A 17,492-nucleotide genomic window follows, 5' to 3' on the forward strand; every position below is an offset into this window, starting at 1 on the left:
CTTATTGTGTGGGGCAATAAGAGTTTTAATCAACCCTGGGGGTGGCTGGCGCCCTGATGATGCTTCCTGAGCCTAATACTCGCCAATTACCATCAATTCTTGGAATACATTTATTATTATTTAGGACTGCTTTTATATTGCATTTTTAATTAATTTTATCTTCTCTGTAAACCACCCAGAGTCGCTTTTTAAGGAGATGGGCGGTGACATATTTGATGTATAATTAAATATAAATTAAAAAATATACTTATTGTGATAAGTAAACTTGCCCCAGGATTAAGGTTACCCGATATCTGAACAGGCAAAGGAGGACACAGACAATTGGAAAGGAGGACCAACGGAGGGAAAAGGAGGACTCACAAACTAACTTTCTTGGCAACCGTGACAAAAATGACGGTGAAAACCTGCAAAAACAAAAAAAAAAGTACTTAGGTCTACATGTATATGAAATTACCTTTTCCAGCATCAGAAAGACTGGTTTTTCAATCGCTGGAATGTGCCAGAGCTGGTTAGGAGGCCAAGGTCACAGAGCTGAGCTTGTTAACTTACAGTTAACACTTATTAGGGAAGTGCTTTGTTGGGGAGAAAAGGTGCTCAGGAAGGGATAGCTTGTAGATACTCAAAAAGCCAGACAATATTTGATCTTAAGGCTGTACCTGCCAGACGGAGGACATGAGGACAACAAGGGCGTGTCCTCCCTTTGCTGATTGCCCGGTAAGCCTCCCCAGGATGGACGGAATACGTGTCTGGCCAAGATCTTGGTTCATTCTGTTGCCTTTAAAACTCAGGCATCCCGAGTGGCGTGCAGCTGAAGACCTACTCCCTGCATTTGGGAGAGAAAGCAATTTCACCTTTGCAAAGGTGGCTTCTTAGCCTGCCTGAAAGTATGAACCACCCAGTCATTCAGGCAAAGCAAAAAGCATTTATGGGGGGGGGGGGGAGTCAGGTCTTTTTATAGGACAGAGAATCAAATGATACATACATTCCATATATGTGATACGTCAGAAAGCAAGTAATCAAACAATAAAAGACATTGACTACACGTGAGAATTGAACAATAGAAATCATTGATTCCAGACAACATTCCACAAGTAGCAAATGTATGGGTTATGTCACTTCCTTTCCCAGCTGGATTTGTATCTCTAAAACTTGCAAGCGTATTTCAGAATACACTCTCTGTTGTTTAGTTGCTGAAAAGGCAAGTTCTCAAATATACCAAAAGAAATGGCCTTGGCCCAGAAGAAAAACATGCTTTCCTAATGTTAGAACAGAGGCCTAGACGTTAAAAAATGCTAATATCGCCTTTTAAAAATGCTAATAATGAAGCCTAAAATTCCAGGTAACAACTCTGTTCCACCATCCTTCAGTGTCGGTATGTCTCATCATTCCCGAAATGCCTCTGCCCTTCTGAAGGCACGCTGCCTCTCTCACTTCTTTCAGGTCCTCTTCAGAACTCATTCCTTCTGGGAAGCCTTTGGCACAACCCTTCCATCCATTCTGTAAACTCACCAAAGAATTCAGGCATTCAATTATATCCTGCCTGGGAGGCAGGTAGGGAATTCCAGTTGGAGACTACTAGGTTGGGAAGCTGAAAAGCCCTCTGAAATAATGCAGGGGCAACCTACTTCCACCTTGTTGCCAAGAAAATGGCTTGAATGTTTCCAAGAACTGCCTGGGGTCAAGCTTGACTTGAAAACTTGACTTATTTTTTCCTAGCAAAAGGCACTTTGGGATATTCCTCCTTTTTGCCCCTCCCCATTTTGTTCCTTTTTTTTATAATTTTAATTTTTCCCTACTTGTACTTCGTAAAGTCCCATGACTGACGATAGCACTATTCACACAAAGTTGCTGCTGAATGTAAATCCCTATTTATATATAGAGTTGCCAAGTCCATAATTACTTCTGTTTGATTAATCCATTCTTAGCATAAACACTGCCCTGAGCCCAGTTTGGTCAAACTTAGATAATTCACAATAGAACCAGGTAAAATTCTGTGAGATAAATTTGCAAAGGCTTCATGAGAATGTGTCTGGAGCTTCTGAAGAATTGGTGAGGTCAGTAGAATTATCACCACCTTCCCCTTTTTGCACATGATTATCTACTCTTTAGGGTTGTATGATCAATATCAGTTTATCAGATGAGTTTTCTCCTCTTCATTGCTTCTCCTTCCAGTTCATTTTCTGCCTGCCTTGAACCTATAAAATGTACAGGAGTAGTACTAGGAAATGGGTGGAGTGATAATTCTCAGAATAGGATTCCCCAACCTCGTGTCCTCCAGATGAAGGAACTTGTAGAATTCCAAGCTAGCGTTATCTTGTAGGACTCCTAGAGTTGAGATCCTAATGTATCTGGAGGGCACCAGTTTAGAGAAAGCTGCCCTAGAGGTTCTCTGAGGATTCCTACATCTCATTAAAACTTTTTCAAAACACATAGTTACTTGGCCACTGTTTGCAACTCACTTGGGATTCATTAAGAAACTTTCAGTCATTAAAAATCTGAACACTTTTTTGTGGTTGTATAATTGTAAACTATCAGTGTTAATATAAAACACAGCCCTCTTCCCATACAATTTCCCAGCAGAGAAAAGCTAATGAGGCCCATTGTGTCAAAATAAAATAATTAATACAATGCGTAATGATGTTCTCAACTGGGGAACTGGCCTCCTTAGATGACACTTCTCTCCTCGCTCATTCAATTCTTGTATGAATAGAAATTGCCAAAAAAGAAAAGGCTCAGGAGATTCAACATAGGGTATTTCTGAATTTCAGTTCAGATCAGCACAAATGGCTGCATATTTATTAGAAGAAACTTTATTTGAGGTGGGGTGAAGTTAGTCCTTTCTCACTGTACTGTTTCTTGGAGCTCTTCCTTGAAGTTGCAGGGAGTTTTCCCACTTCTCAGAGGGGTTAGCAGCAGCTTCCAGAGCTGGCCAATTGAGACCATAGAAATGGCATCATCCGTCTCATTTCCCTAATCAAATTAAGAGTCCCCATGGCTACTTTGAAAACAAACACTTTTAAGACCAGTGTTAAATAAACTTTTCTGGACTATAGCCCCACGAAATGATCACCAGTCTATCTCAAGCAAGTGGAAGAAATCTAAAGAAGTTAGCAGAAATCTAAATCTAGACTACTTTGAACCTTTTTCAACTGAATTTCTACTGTAAGTTTGGAACTGGGGCACCTGTGGCTGATCTAGTGGATAAGTAATTCCAAAAGCTGAATGTACAGTATTTACCCATGTTGGTTTTGTTGGTCTTCACAACAAGTTTTCATACCAACATCAGTGGTAATTTCAGGGTTTCTACCAGATATAAGGTTTTCCATTAGTTAGAGGATAGTGGATATTAATATTTTGTGGTAGCTTTAATCTAATGGTGATGGAAGTCCAAGAAGGTAGTGCTATGGGACATCTGTTCAATTTCTTGGTTTCTGGTCTTTGGAGTTCCTGCATGCTTCATCTTATTCTTTGTGTTAATTAAGATAATGGATTTGGAGCTGTGTGCCTTCAATATGATTATCCCCCAGCTCAGATTTTCCTTTTCATGTGAGTCTGGGAAGATGGTGGCAGTCTTAAACCACTCCCAAGTGGAATGACAGAGTGGATGGGGGCTACCAAGTAACAATTTCTTCCAGGCAAGAAAGAAATTATGGTGCTCAGTAGGAAAATCAATATCAGGTTTGGACGTTGTTCTGTTCTGAACAGGCACACTTCATTCTTCTGTGCCTGGACCTGGCATTGCTTCTCAGTTGCAGGCAGCTGCTGCCAGAACAGCTTTTCCAGTGCTTCAGCTAGTGAGTCACCTGCTGTGATGGAATGGACTTATGAAGGCCAGGCTCAGGGAGATAAGCGTGTTCTTAGTTCACCGGAGGAGCGTGGGAAGTTCAAGAGGATGAGGCTGGCACCTCCCTGAGGAATTCACGGTGTTGTGGCTGGCTGGCTGGCTTGGGAGCTAGGTTTCAGTCTGGGGAGACTGATGTCAGGTTTAGCCCAAAGAACTTCAAGAGACAATGCAAATTCAGTTCTGCTGTGTTTATTAGCAACAACCTCTAGACAGAACTCTCCCCAGACTGAACCCTAGCTCCCACGCCAGCCGGCCACAACACTGTGAATTCCTCAGGGAAGTGCCAGCCTCATCTTCTTGAACTTCCCACGCTCCTCCGGTGAACTAAGAACATGCTTATCTCCCTGAGCCTGGCCTTCATAAGTCCATTCCATCACATCTGCATCTTTTCCGAGTTATGAATTGGGACTTTCTACAAAACCAATTTTCTCTGGATCTTGAAGACCTATGAATTATTAAACAGTGTTCTGGAAGCCCAAAAATGAAACTATCATTAATAACCAAAATACCATTTATTAAATAATATTTGAGGCTACTGGCATTCAATGGAATCAACTAATCATTTGGAGTTCAAAAATTACAATTAGCAGTTTATCATTTAATACAAAAATATAAAGCAACTAACAGTTTATGGGAAATTTAATACGTCTGGTGCAAAGATGAAGAGCAAGTTGTTATGAAAATCTGTGTAAAGAAAATAAGGCTAAATAGGTAAATGGTCTACAAGTGAATTCAAAAATCTCAGGCTACAATGGTCCATTTCCTAGACTGATTGTAGGACAAATAGGACAATATGTTGATAAAGCAAATTTAAGAGAAAGTAGAGGAAGAGGGGTTGCAGGAGTTGAGCTTGTGGGGAAAACCTAAGAAAAAGATACACAAATAATTTTCTTAGATTTGGATCTAAGATAACTTCTTTCCTTTTTCCTTTTCTGCCTTCATCTAGTGGGTAGTATGTAATAGAATATGGGTTACCTTCATTTGAAAAGAAGAGAAGAGAAGAGAAATAGGAAGAAGAAGATTTGCTCTATTGTGCAGGAAATATTCTTTTCCATTCTGACTCATTGGATGGTTAAGGGCCATTTGGTCACTTTTCTTGGAAAATTTAGCAAATTTAAATAAATGTCAGAAAGAAATGCTCCTTCCTATTTTTCTCCACCACAAGTAACCTTGCAAGAAATCCTTGCAAGCAAAGAGAAAATAAGAACCCAGAAGATTTTTATGAGTGTCTAGTTGGTATCATTACAAAATATTTGGGCACCCCAGATCCTATTGGCACTATGCCAATGGCAGTCACCAGTACCTTTGTTAATGGACTCCTCCTGGAGATAGGGAAGCAGGTTTGAACAACGGTTGTTGACTGCAGGCCTTAGTTTTTGATAGGGGATTTAGGGTAACAGAAGTGGAAGGACTGCATTAGTTTAGTAATGATCCTATTCTATTTCAATTGTTTCTTAATTGCAGCATCACACTAAGACCCAAATTGCATATCCTTCCATGCAGCATCACAGCAAACACAACAGGGCCACATGCAAGTCCATCAACTTGAATCTTCACCCATGGAAACAACTTATCGGTACTGGTTTGTGGTAGCTGACCCTTGCTGATCTTGAAAAGCTAAGCCCCATCAGGCTTTGGCTGGAACTCCCATGAGGACTACCAGGAGACACCAGGGCTTAGCCTAGACGGGGAAGCATAGAAGACAACCTGAAAGAAAGAAGTGGCAAATCACTTCTACCTTATTGCCATAAAACCCCCACACTTCCATAGATGTGTCCATGAAGTCCCCAGGAATCAAGCTTGAAACTGAAAAAGATTGAAGGGGACTATATTTTCCCTGATGGGTATGCTTAAACTGGAGACCAGGACAGAATTACATGATTGACAGGCACAGTACCAGAAATCAGGATACATAAAAAATGGGGGGGGGGGGGAGGGGTAGAGTTACAAGTCCTCTTTATAGATTTATGTAAGTCATCACTGTCATTTGATAAGTTTCAATAAAATTAATTAAAGCAATGTGATTTGTCATTATAATCTATCCATTGATAAGTTTAATTTTACTAACTGGATAAATCCATATACTTATTAAATAAGTGGAAAAGAGATAGACACATGAGCTCACACTTCCCCTACACAATATAGCCTTAAATCTAAAGAAAGGGGTTGAGAACTATAGCTAAATTGTTATTTCAAACTTAACTGCTATCAAGAACAATCTTGGTTCCCAGCACCTATTAATTATTAATGGTTGTCAGGCATTTACTGTAATTGAAAGTGGCTGGCTTACATTTTGGGGGTTAACACTTTCACTTGCTTGTGTCTTGTACTTCAACCTCATCTGAGAATTCCAGGCACCTAACTGCTTTTAGATGAATTTGCAAATACGTATGGGCTAGGGTCTAAATTGATCCATTCCGATTCCACTCCTACAAGACTATTTTTAGAGGGTGCCAGAAAACATTGCAAGTTCAGAAGGAGAAAAAGAAGAAGAAAAGCGGTTAAAATCAAATTAAAACCAGTGCTTGGAAAAGCAACAAAGAGTCATAGGAAATAAATATTTATTAATTTATTATGGCATAAACGTTTGTGGAGTGCCGTGTTTATCAGATACATGAAGTTTTCTGACCCTGTCATATGGAACAGAATCCAGCAGTGGGCACTTTAGCTGGCCATTTGGTAGAACTAATTTGGTAGAACTAACTTCTTTGATGGGGAAATAAAATTCTTTGCGAGGTGCCTGATTCACGACAGTTTTAGGGAGGGCTGAAGGTGGCAAGATCAGGAACAAACAGCTGGAGAATGTCAACAAAACATGATGCAGATACCCTCTCCATTCAAAGCTGAGAAACAAGAGAAATCTGTTGCCATGTGAAGGCAGGTAAAACAGACCTCAAATTTAAAGCCTGCTTATATGGAACTGCTGCCAGATTGCTGGATTCTGCAGTAGCTGATTGCCTTCATTTTAGCTGAAATAATAAAAGCAGAAGCTTTTATTGAAGCTTCAAATAAAAGCAACTTCTCTGTCCAAGTGTTGTTGGAATCTTTAGTTCTATCTCTTGAGCACAAGTCTGAATTCCTAAAGAGAAATATTCTTGTGCCCTGGGTGAAGGTCTGAGAGTTTTAATATAATCTGACTCCCTGAATTATTCTAAATATGATACAAAAAAGAAAGGAAATGTACAAGAGTTTGTACAGAAGAAGGTATCCTAGCAACAAAGAATGAGCATTTGTTAAAAGTATTGGTTTTGGTCTGCTAAATAAAGTTATGACCTTCATTAGCCATTGACCTTCATTATTGACCTTCATTATTCTTGATCTTCATTATTCTTCGGAGAGCTTTCTGTACCTCTTTGTTCCTTAAAGTATAGATCAGTGGATTAAGCATGGTGGTGACAAACGTATAGAAAAGGGAAATCATCTTGCCTCGATCACGGGAGTAGTTGGACGGAGGCTGGAGATAACTGAAGATGGCTGTGCCATAGAAGAGGGACACCACCATCAAGTGGGAGGCACAAGTGTTGAAGGACTTCTGCCTGCCTTCAGCTGAGTGGATCCTCAGCACAGAAGCTGCAATGTAGCCATATGAGATTATGATGAGACCCAGTGGTATTACAAGGAAAATTACACTCGAGACAAAGAGTACAGCTTCATTGAGAGTGGTGTCAACACAGGCCAATTTCAGCAAGGCTGGCACTTGACAGAAAAAATGGTCTACCTGATTCTGTCCACACCGTGGGAGTCTTACAGTCATTACTGTCTCTATTACTGAAGTACTAAAACCACTCATCCAGGAGACAGCAGCCATTGTGAAGCAAAGAGATTGGTTCATCAAGACAGCATAGGGCAGTGGATGACAGACTGCAGCATAGCGGTCGTAGGCCATGACAGCCAACAAAATGCACTCTGTAGAGCCCAAAGCAAAAGAGATGTACAGCTCAACCACGCAGGCACCATAAGTGATGGTCTTGCTCTTTCTCCAGAAGTTCACCAGCATCTGGGGCCCAAGGCTGGTGGTGAAGCAGAGGTCAAGGAAGGAAAGGTTGCTGAGGAAGAAATACATGGGGGTGTGGAGATGGGGATCTAATCTTGACACCACAATGATGGTTGTGTTGCCTAGGAGGGTCATCAAGTAGCAGGCCAGGACAAAGACAAAGAGGAACATCTCCAAGCGTGGCCGGTCAGCCACTCCCAATAAGATGAATTCCCCTTGGTAGCTTTGATTAATTTCTTTCCATGATGCATTTCTATAGAACATCTGTTTAAAAAACAAAGCAAAACAGTGCACATGAAAATAAATAGATCACCAACACAAAATGGAAGGCTATATTAAGAAGTGACATAGAAAGAATTGTGGCTTGACTGAGCAGCAGATTCAGCTTGTGACCTAAATCTAGGACTCAGAAATATAGTTAATCTTGCTCTAGCTAACTGACTATACTTTTTAGCACTTGGATCCTCAGAGAATGGCTATGTGAGAGGAGAATATAGTAAAATGTCTTCGATACTCGAATATTTGGACAGAATTCCCTGTACAGTTTTGAAGAAAATACGTTTCTGCTTACAGGTCTTTCTACCTTGCCCAAGAAGTACCATGGGACTGTGATGAGTCAAATCCACAGGATAGTCACAGAACGAAGTTGAAACACCAACAAAAACCTCACTTCTGCTCGGATGTTAAGACCTATCACAGTCACTCCTGCTTCTGTGAAGACATAGTTTGATTTAGAGTGCCATTAATAATGTCATAAAGAAATGATCAAGCTTTTGATTAAGTCAACCACCTGCTGATTTCTTTATGGCATTATTTCTTTTAGGACATTAAGAAACATGTCCTCCCACCTTATTTCAATCTTCTCACTGAAAAGCCACCATTCATTTGAATTTCCCCATAACTTCTTCTCCATCTGTCCTTTTACACTTCTTTCTTTACATGTTTCCAGCCTTTTATTCTTTGAAGATCATCTTGCTTCCTCTTGCAAATTCTGTCTCCCCCTCTTCTGTCTTTCGTTATTATTTTCATCTCTTAAAATAATTTCTGATGTCCCTTCCACCTTAAATGTAAAATGTTTACATTTAAGGTGGAATGTTATAGTGACCCTTATCTCAGAAAAGTTATCTAGGCACAGAATATTCATGAGAAACCATCTATGACAGTACATGTCATACTGCACATCGAAAGTACATATTCCGAATGGGAAAAAAAAGATATTCAGAAAATTATGATGAAATAGTATATATGTAAGGATAGAACCACGTGACCCAGTTAAAAAGCAAACAAACAGTTGTGAGCCTTGAAGCACACACAACTCATCAGTTTTCATTGCTGCTGCTTCAGGGACTCAATAAACTTCTTTATTTGTCCTCAAGACTGCAAAACCAAGCTAACCAGGTGAAAATGGTTATTTTATGAAGATTCTTACATGTACAATGGGTGGCCTACTTTGGGCTTGATGGGCCATTCTGTCATGCAACCCTGCTCCTCTTCCACCCAGCCAAACTATCTGAGAGTGACTTCAAGATAGGTAGAGAAACCAAGGAGGGGAAATGGGGACTTATTACAGCAACAGTAATGAAATTCAGTTCTCTTTCAAGCTGAGCTCAACTTGCAGAGGCAATATTGCACATAGACCACCTTCTTGGCACAATACAGAAGTCTTTTAACACTGCGTCTTCTGGGGTGTTTACATTCAACTTCCCAGTCTAGCCTAGAGCTCTGGAATTTCTTGATCGTCTCCTATCTAAGTAGAATCTATATTTAGAATGGTTTGTACAGTCCACCTTCCTTTCCTTAAGTTCTCAGACCAAAGAGTTATATTATAACTTGCCCTCATGTACAAGATTTTATACGACTTCCACCACCACCCTTCTTGTTGGAGCGGCGAAGGGGAATTTCTATATTTTTGCACAGGGTATATCCTGTATATTTATTTCAGTCTTTATGTATACAACTTTTGGAAGGTGTCATTAACTTTTTAGAAAGAATTTTACAATAATTCCTGCCCCAACTTGCTCTCATTTTGTGGAAGGCTATCACTTTTGCTGTAGAGTATCAAATGCTAGTGTATATGTCCTATTTATATTGGAGTTGGGCAGCTAATAAATTTAAAATAATAGCAATAACAACAACAGCCAAGCATGACCAGGCAAATTCTGCCAAATTCTGCTATCTGTGGAGACTAAGAAAAGGTAGCTGAGATTCAATCAACATATACTGTAATAGGAAAAGCACAAAACCAGATCCAGCCCAAAATGTGCTTCTTGATGCAAAATATGGTCCCTCTACTTCATTAATTCTACTGGCCACAGAATAGCATCCTTCACTTCACCAGGGAACTGTAGATTGATTTAGAGCTTATGAGGCAGATTTGTGGCACAAACAGCTCTGGCCTCCACCTCTTCATGGGCAATGCCTATTATGTGTTAGTTATCTTGTTTCAGGTGACATGTATTTTTATTTCATAGATTGTAATATTTTAGATTTATACTTGCACAGTTAATTAATATATCATTATAGTAGCTGATGTTATGCAGTACTTTTATTATAGAGAGTCCTTGTTACATTGGTATTTTATCTCACCCATTTGATTTTGTTTTTATGTTGTATATTTTTACATGTCGTTGGTCGTTGACTGAATAAATATTACTATTACTACTTCATGGACAATACCATTGCCTCTCATCTGTGGGCTAAGTCTGCTGTTGGGCTCACCACAAGCCCATCTCTGCATGAAGAACTCTTAAAAGTTCATCAGGATGAAAGAAACTCCAAAACGGGGTGGGGATGGACATAAACCTAGCAAAACAAGTGAAAAGTTTACCCCAAGGAGTGGAGAAGTAATTGCTAAAGATTAATAGACTAAAATAAAGAATTCTCATAGAAGTGTCTTGCTTAGATAAATTGTACTTCACCGCTTTTTAAAACTTCTAGACAATATGACATAGTCTATCTTCAATTGTGAAAAAAATTGACATGGGTTCTTAATAAAATTAAGGACATTCACAAGAGAAGGTGAAAAGGCCAACCCTTCTAACAGCCCAGAAGAAACCGTTCCTGGTGGGTCTGTATTAGAGCAAGTGCTGTTTCTTTAAAAGGCTGGCCTGGACAGGGAGATGTCCAGTTTGATGGGGCAACTGAGTTTTTCAAAATAGTACATCTTTAGGCACACAAAGCAATTTCCGCACACCATCTACGGTGTACTAGTGGATGAAATAAACCTGTGTACAAATTAACAATGTCTATTGATTTTAAAAACCCTCCCAATTCCAGCCGGTGAGCCAACTGCAGCCTTTCCTGGAGAAAGGAATTCTTGCCTAGAGTTACACACGGCTTGAAGTTACTCCTTGTTAGACCAGCATATCATGCTCTGCAACAAAAGTGATCGACCTTCCATAAACTTAGGGCAGGTAGGACCAGGAAACTTTCTTTCTTTCTTTCTTTCTTTCTTTCTTTCTTTCTTTCTTTCTTTCTTTCTTTCTTTCTTTCTTTCTTTCTCTCTCTCTCTTTCTCTCTCTCTCTCTCTCTCTCTCTCTTTCTTTCCCAACCAAATTTTTCAACCACCCATCTCCCCCCAATGGGGGAACTCTGGGCAATTCACAACAAACATTAAAACATTGTTGTTGTTGTTCAGTTGTTAAGTCATGTCCGACTCTTCGTGACCCCATGAACCATATTGCTCCAGGCCTTCCTGTCCTTCACTGCCTCCCTGAGTTTGCTCAGTTTCATGCTCATTGCTTCAGTGATGCTATCTAACCATCTCATTCTCTGCCGTCCTCTTCTCCTTTTGCCTTCAATCTTTCCCAGCATCAGGGTCTTCTCCAAAGAGTCCAAAGAGTCCTCTCTTCGCATTAAAAAAACCCCACATAAATATATATAAATACATAAAACATTAGTTAAAAACATTACTAAAAAGGAGAAGGAGAGTCCAAGAGGATGAAAAATCTGAGGCTGAAGACAGAAGGCCTCTATGGGGCTAGCCATCCCCATGCTTGAGGTATTCCCTCCCCACCCCAGGCCAGGTGGCAGAACCAGGTCTTCAAAGCCTGGAAATTATGAACTTCCTTTAAAAAATAACAACAAATAAAAAGTCCAAAAGTCATATACATAATTATAAAATTAAAATAAAGGTTTGTACTCTTAAGGAGCAACCACAGTCCACTAATATTTGAAAGAAATATTGAATGTTGGTAGCAGATAGCAGAGAGACCCTGAAGGTTGCAGGGGGAACTCTCACTTCTGCCTTGGCTTGGAGGCTTCTAAACAATAGCATATGAGCATCTTTTCAGTGGCCACTATTTTCAATGTCTTGTTGGCCAGCTATCATGTTCAATTGTATACCTACAGTATCTTCCTTTTAGGGAGAGCTCAGAAGAAAAGAAATGTTTCTGCATCCTTCCAAGCTTTAAAGCAGGTCTAAAGCTTTGGTAAAGGCCAGTTTGTTCTCATTCTACTGTGCTTCAAATAAGTCCTGATTTCTTTTTCTGAAACAATCAGCTTTGATTCAGGATCATCCTAAAGTGGATAGATAACCCTATATCATACTGTGTTAACTCTTCATGGTTGTTCCCTATGTTCTTCCCTTGCTTCAAGGTTTAGAACTGGACATCCTGGGGCTGAAATTAGATACTGCTAGATATCCACAAATTCATAAAATGAAGTAACAGCTCTGTATTTGTTTGTTTTCCAAAAAAGGAAGAGAAGCTTCAGAGAAGGACTAATTTGGAGTTTCAAGGTCTAAAGGTTTCTCACCTCAACCCAAGTGCCTCTCCATTTAGGCTTTTTTTTCCTCCTTCATTTCCAAATGCATATCTCCAAGTAATGAGAGAAAGAGATAAGAATTCAATCGAAAAAAAAAAACTATATTATGTATGTAATCTCTGTCCTTTTATTCATTTCACTTAAATTACTTCTGCAACTTATAGTCCCTTCTCATCCTAAGATACTGCATTCTCAACGTTACCTCTGTCTTGGAGAGAAGCAACTTCCTTGCCTCCATGTCAAGTTTGCACTGCACCTAGGAATATCTTTGATGTACTGACCTTGGGATGTGGGGTGTCTATAGCTGTATTTTTGTCCTGCTGCTTGAAGGAGACAGGTAGCTTTGTTCTAGAAGCAAAGGGCTGACCTCATGGCTTCATTATTGTTGCTTCAGCTATGGATGGATGGAAGTCTTCAACACTACAGACTATAGTGAGCATCTCAGGTGCAAGGTGAGTGGAGGAAGAGACTCCTGGGGTACCGCTGAAATGTGAAAGAGAGGGAGAGAAGCAAGCAAAGAAAGATAGATGGCTGTGGTAGGATGCAGACAAAGGTGGTGGGATGAGGGATGCAGTCCAGTAAAGAGAATGGGAAGGTGGGAACTGGAAAGCTGGCTGAGAACACAATGGAAGAGGAAATGATTGATCCAATATATTGAATTAATAAATAATTACAACTTTGTGCATCTCCATCAGAGATCAGAGTGTTGCGGTCTTTATGATGTTGTTCTGCCCAATATTTCTGTAGCCAGATACAAGGTTTCATGTCCTACTATCGGCATATTCACTTCTCATACAATATGATTCTGGTTTACATTCACAAATGTAATAATTTTGTTGTTGCTGCTGGAGTTGGAGGTATAAGTATTTGTGAGTGTTGTGGTGTGTAAGTCATGAGGTGCTGAGAAGGCCGTGCCATTAGATTTGGACCTCCAATAGTTTTCACAGAGTAGAGCCCACTAATTCAGCTTGAATCTAGATTACTGGGGACAAGGTTCAAGTCACACTCCAAATACGGGAATGATCTGATCATGTTAGACTGCTATCTGTTGTTTATGATATTCTTATTATTCTATATAGAAAATGAACAGGGAAACCTCAAGTGAAGAAAGTAGCCAGAGCTACCAAGAAAGTATCTTGGTTTATTTTCAGTGTGCCTTAATTAAGCATTTAAGTTTTACCAAAACAAACAAACAAACAAAAAAATCCCTAGAAAGGAACTGAAAAGGAGATAGAATGAAATGAAGCACAGTGTAACTCTGAGGGAAAGAGAGCAAGAGAGTCAAAAAGAAAATAGAAGGAAATGAAAAGCAGGGCACAGATGCAGGCAAAGACAGAGAAGGTCTAAACGTTCAGAGACAGCTATGTAGCAGTCATCTTGAGCGCAAGAGGGAAAAGATGGCTTTGTCCTCTATCATCCCACCCTTCCCGTTCCTCTTCTGATCAACCTCTGTAATTCAGTCCAGCACCTTGGTTATTCTGGCTTAACAGGGTATCTGTTCTGGCTACACAGAGATCCGGAGAAGGTCTCTACCTCAAAAGGGTGTTGTGTTGCAGAAAGGGAGAGCAAACTGTTTTTGTGGGTATCAACCTGGAGAAGGAAGAGAAAAGGGAAGAGATAGAGAAGGAAGCTGTTATTTTCTCATCTGCAGCTGCATTCTGAAGAAATGCCATCAAGGACCAGAATCCTAAACATAGGCTGAATAATAATTAGGAGTGAGGTTAATCACTGCAGCCACGTGTAATCCCCCCAAAAGGCCCTTCACCCTTGAGTAGCACCCTCCGGAGGGGTGATTTACATCAGAGAAGAGATATACAGGGAAGGCCCAATTAATCCTTTAAGAAAGATGGAAAGGAAGAAAATAGTTCCAATCTTCAACTGAAATAATAAGGCAACTTTTAAAGTTTTATTATGTGTTAATTCTCCAAGCGATCCAAAATGCCGTTGGAGGGGGAGGGGAAGGGCATCAGACAGAGTTCTGGACCTTGATTGGGAAGGTCCAGCCACAACACTCTTGGAATAAAACTTACTCCGGTGAGAAGGAGACACTCTCTTTACTTTTATCCATCAGATGGTCATGTTATGGAAGGCAGGAAAGTCAAGTGGCAGGCCTGACCTTTGCAAAGGGAATTGGTGGTGACCTGGGTCTATGCATAGAGCTGTTCCAACAATGTCTTCTGTGTGCTTTCCTGCCATTTGGCAGATCTGAGCTGCCAAAATCCATATGATTTCTATATGGCAGTAAGAGATATAGTAGTAATAATTTTATTTAGCGTATGCTTATAACTAAAGGCGGTACAAGGAAATAAAAAATTATAGAAGTATAAACCAATATTGGCAATAAAACAATATAATAACACATGACCTAATAAAGGACTGTAGATTTCTTTTTATTTGATTTATATGGTGGCTCGTGCATAAACTGACGCTGGGCAGCCACCAATATTAAAAGCAAGAACGAAGATAACCCTTCAATAATAAAATCCAGAAAACACTTAGTTATATCTAATATCTGCTCAGACAGCGCCTGGCCCAGTGCCTAAAAAGAAGAGCCATGTTTTCAGGGCTTTTCCAAAGGCTATCAGGGTCAGGGCCATCCAGACCTCAGAGCAGACACAGCAACAGAGAAGCCACACTTCCAGGTCCTATAAGATGGCAATGTTTAATACAGTATATGGGACCTGGAGCATGCAACTGCAGCCTAATTTTGTTAGGTGGGCAGAGGGAACTAGAGACAGATGGTCACTCAATGATCCTAGCCCTGGGTATTGAAGGGTTTTATAGGTGACAACCAGGAGTAAAATTGCATGTGGAAGCTGATTGGTAACCAGTGCAGCTCACACAATAGTAATGGTCCATAGGTTTTCCAAGGCTTGCCTGTAACTATCCATACTGCTGCGTTCTAGACAGACCAGCTGTTGAGAGGTCTTCAAGGGCACCTCCATGTAGAGCATGTTACAGTAATCCAGGGAAGAGATCAGCACAGCATGTGTGATCATGAAGAGGGCCTCCTGATCCAGGAACAGGTGCAACTGCCACACAAGATGGATTTGTGTAAAGATCCTGCCAGGCATTAGCTAAGTCCAATGGGAACCTCTGACTGTGCACCAGTTCTGACTGGAGCAATGCAACTCCATCTAGAACTAGAGATGGAAAATCTGTGGGATTGGGTCAGAAGACCATCACAAGACCATGATCCCTCTCCCCCCCTTCTGTGTGGGTCAAGAAGGATACCATGATTGATGAAACGAAAGGCACCAAGAGGTCAAGAAGAGCTAGGATGGATGCAACTATCCTGAGCTCTCCATAGGTCATCATCAAGTGTGATCAATGCCCTGTCAGTACTATACCCAGGCCTAAAACACAACTGGAGGGGGTCTACGTGATCTGTTTCCTCCAGGGCTCTCTGAACCTGCACACTGACATCCTTCTCTACAACCTTCCCAACAAGGGGAGGTTGAAGGCCAGATGAAAGTTGTTCAGAACTGTTGTGACTACCTATGGTTTCTTGAGGAGGAGGCAGACTACCTCTTCCTTCAAGGCAGGTGAAACTACCTCCTTACTCAAGGATGAATTCACCAATCTATGGACCCAACCAAACACTATCTCTCAGGAAGCCTTGACTGAGCAGGAGAGGCATGGATTTAATACACAGGCAGCTGCACTCAGAGTTTTAAGGACCATGTTCACTTCTATCTCTTCTGTCATTTCATCTCCAAGAGCAATGCCCACATAGGAATCAAAGAAGGAGACAGTAGATTTTGTCCACAATAAAACTGATATTTGAGACTGTTTGTAATACTTCTGGTATTTCGATTCAAATATGAAATACCATACAGGGCAGGATAGAGGGTCCCTTATAATTCAAACATAAAGGGTCATTGAGAAGGATGGAGTTAAGGAAATAAATTCTGTGCATTGTTTTGGTAACCCCTTTCCCCTTTCCTTAATAATATGTTTCCCAGGGCCCAACTTCATCCAAGCCATGTTGAGAATAATCATACTATAGCAGATACTCATAGGTGGTGGTATTTGTTCCTCAAAAGGTGCTCCAGAAAAAATACACACACAAGGGGAAAGAGGAATTGGAGTAAAAAATGCAAAACAGCACCTGCTGTACCTATATAATAAAGGTTCAGTGTGCATTTGGCTTCACAGGAGGTATATATATGCAGGCTCCCAGGTGACTATGTCATATTTGTAATAAAATCATACTTAACAGTTCAGTTCCTAGTTGAAATCCCCTCTCCCGTCGCAAATGATCATAGTGACAGTTACCCATTCTACGGTTTCAATGAAGTAAAGAATGTTGCGGTGCTGAAACAGTATTGTGCTGAACCAAATGTTTCTGAGGTCCTACAGGAAGAGTAAGAATGAAGAAAACCAAACATCGGATCTGTTCATTGTGACACTGTGATCTGTCGCTATAGTTGCCCTTCTCTCTTGACCAGAGAAAGAAGTTCCTGTGAAAATTTCTCAGAGGTACAATGTCTCTGCAAGGTTGAACAGGTGGGCTTCCTTAGGTGGACTTACTGACCTCTGAGAGGTTGTGCTTGTTCATTCTGCTCCAGCCATTGCATGGAAGTTCCCGCTGATGGCTGAAGATGGACATTCCTCATCTGCTGGCGCTGGAACTCTCCAACAGCATGATGTGTGCATCTTATGTGCATCCCTCACACTTCAGTGTAGTGTGGGCAGTCAGCCACACTTGATATGGTCCCTATCCACCTCAGGGCAAGGCAGTCCTTAAATTAAATTCTACAACAATATAGCTTCTAGTGTTGGTTTGGTTTGCTCTTAAATTTATAGTCTTGTGTACTGATCTGGCACATGGATGCATTATATATTTATAATGAAAACCAAAAATAACAGAAAGAAAGGTACAGTGAA

The 17,492-nt window shown here is 40.5% G+C and overlaps 1 protein-coding gene across 1 annotated transcript; it reads right to left on the reverse strand.

Annotated features, from left to right (window-relative positions):
- Positions 1–7,139: 7,139 nt before the first annotated feature.
- LOC103063427 (olfactory receptor 2G3-like) lies at positions 7,140–8,102 on the reverse strand. The gene has a single exon (XM_007431310.2). It carries the CDS (start codon positions 8,100–8,102, stop codon positions 7,140–7,142), a length of 963 nt encoding a protein of 320 aa, XP_007431372.2.
- Positions 8,103–17,492: the final 9,390 nt, after the last annotated feature.

The sequence above is a fragment of the Python bivittatus genome, unplaced genomic scaffold (genome assembly GCF_059951505.1).
Source record: "Python bivittatus isolate LINGU-HERP-01145 unplaced genomic scaffold, Pbiv_v1 ctg000080_np1212, whole genome shotgun sequence".
NCBI classification, from domain to species: domain Eukaryota; kingdom Metazoa; phylum Chordata; class Lepidosauria; order Squamata; family Pythonidae; genus Python; species Python bivittatus.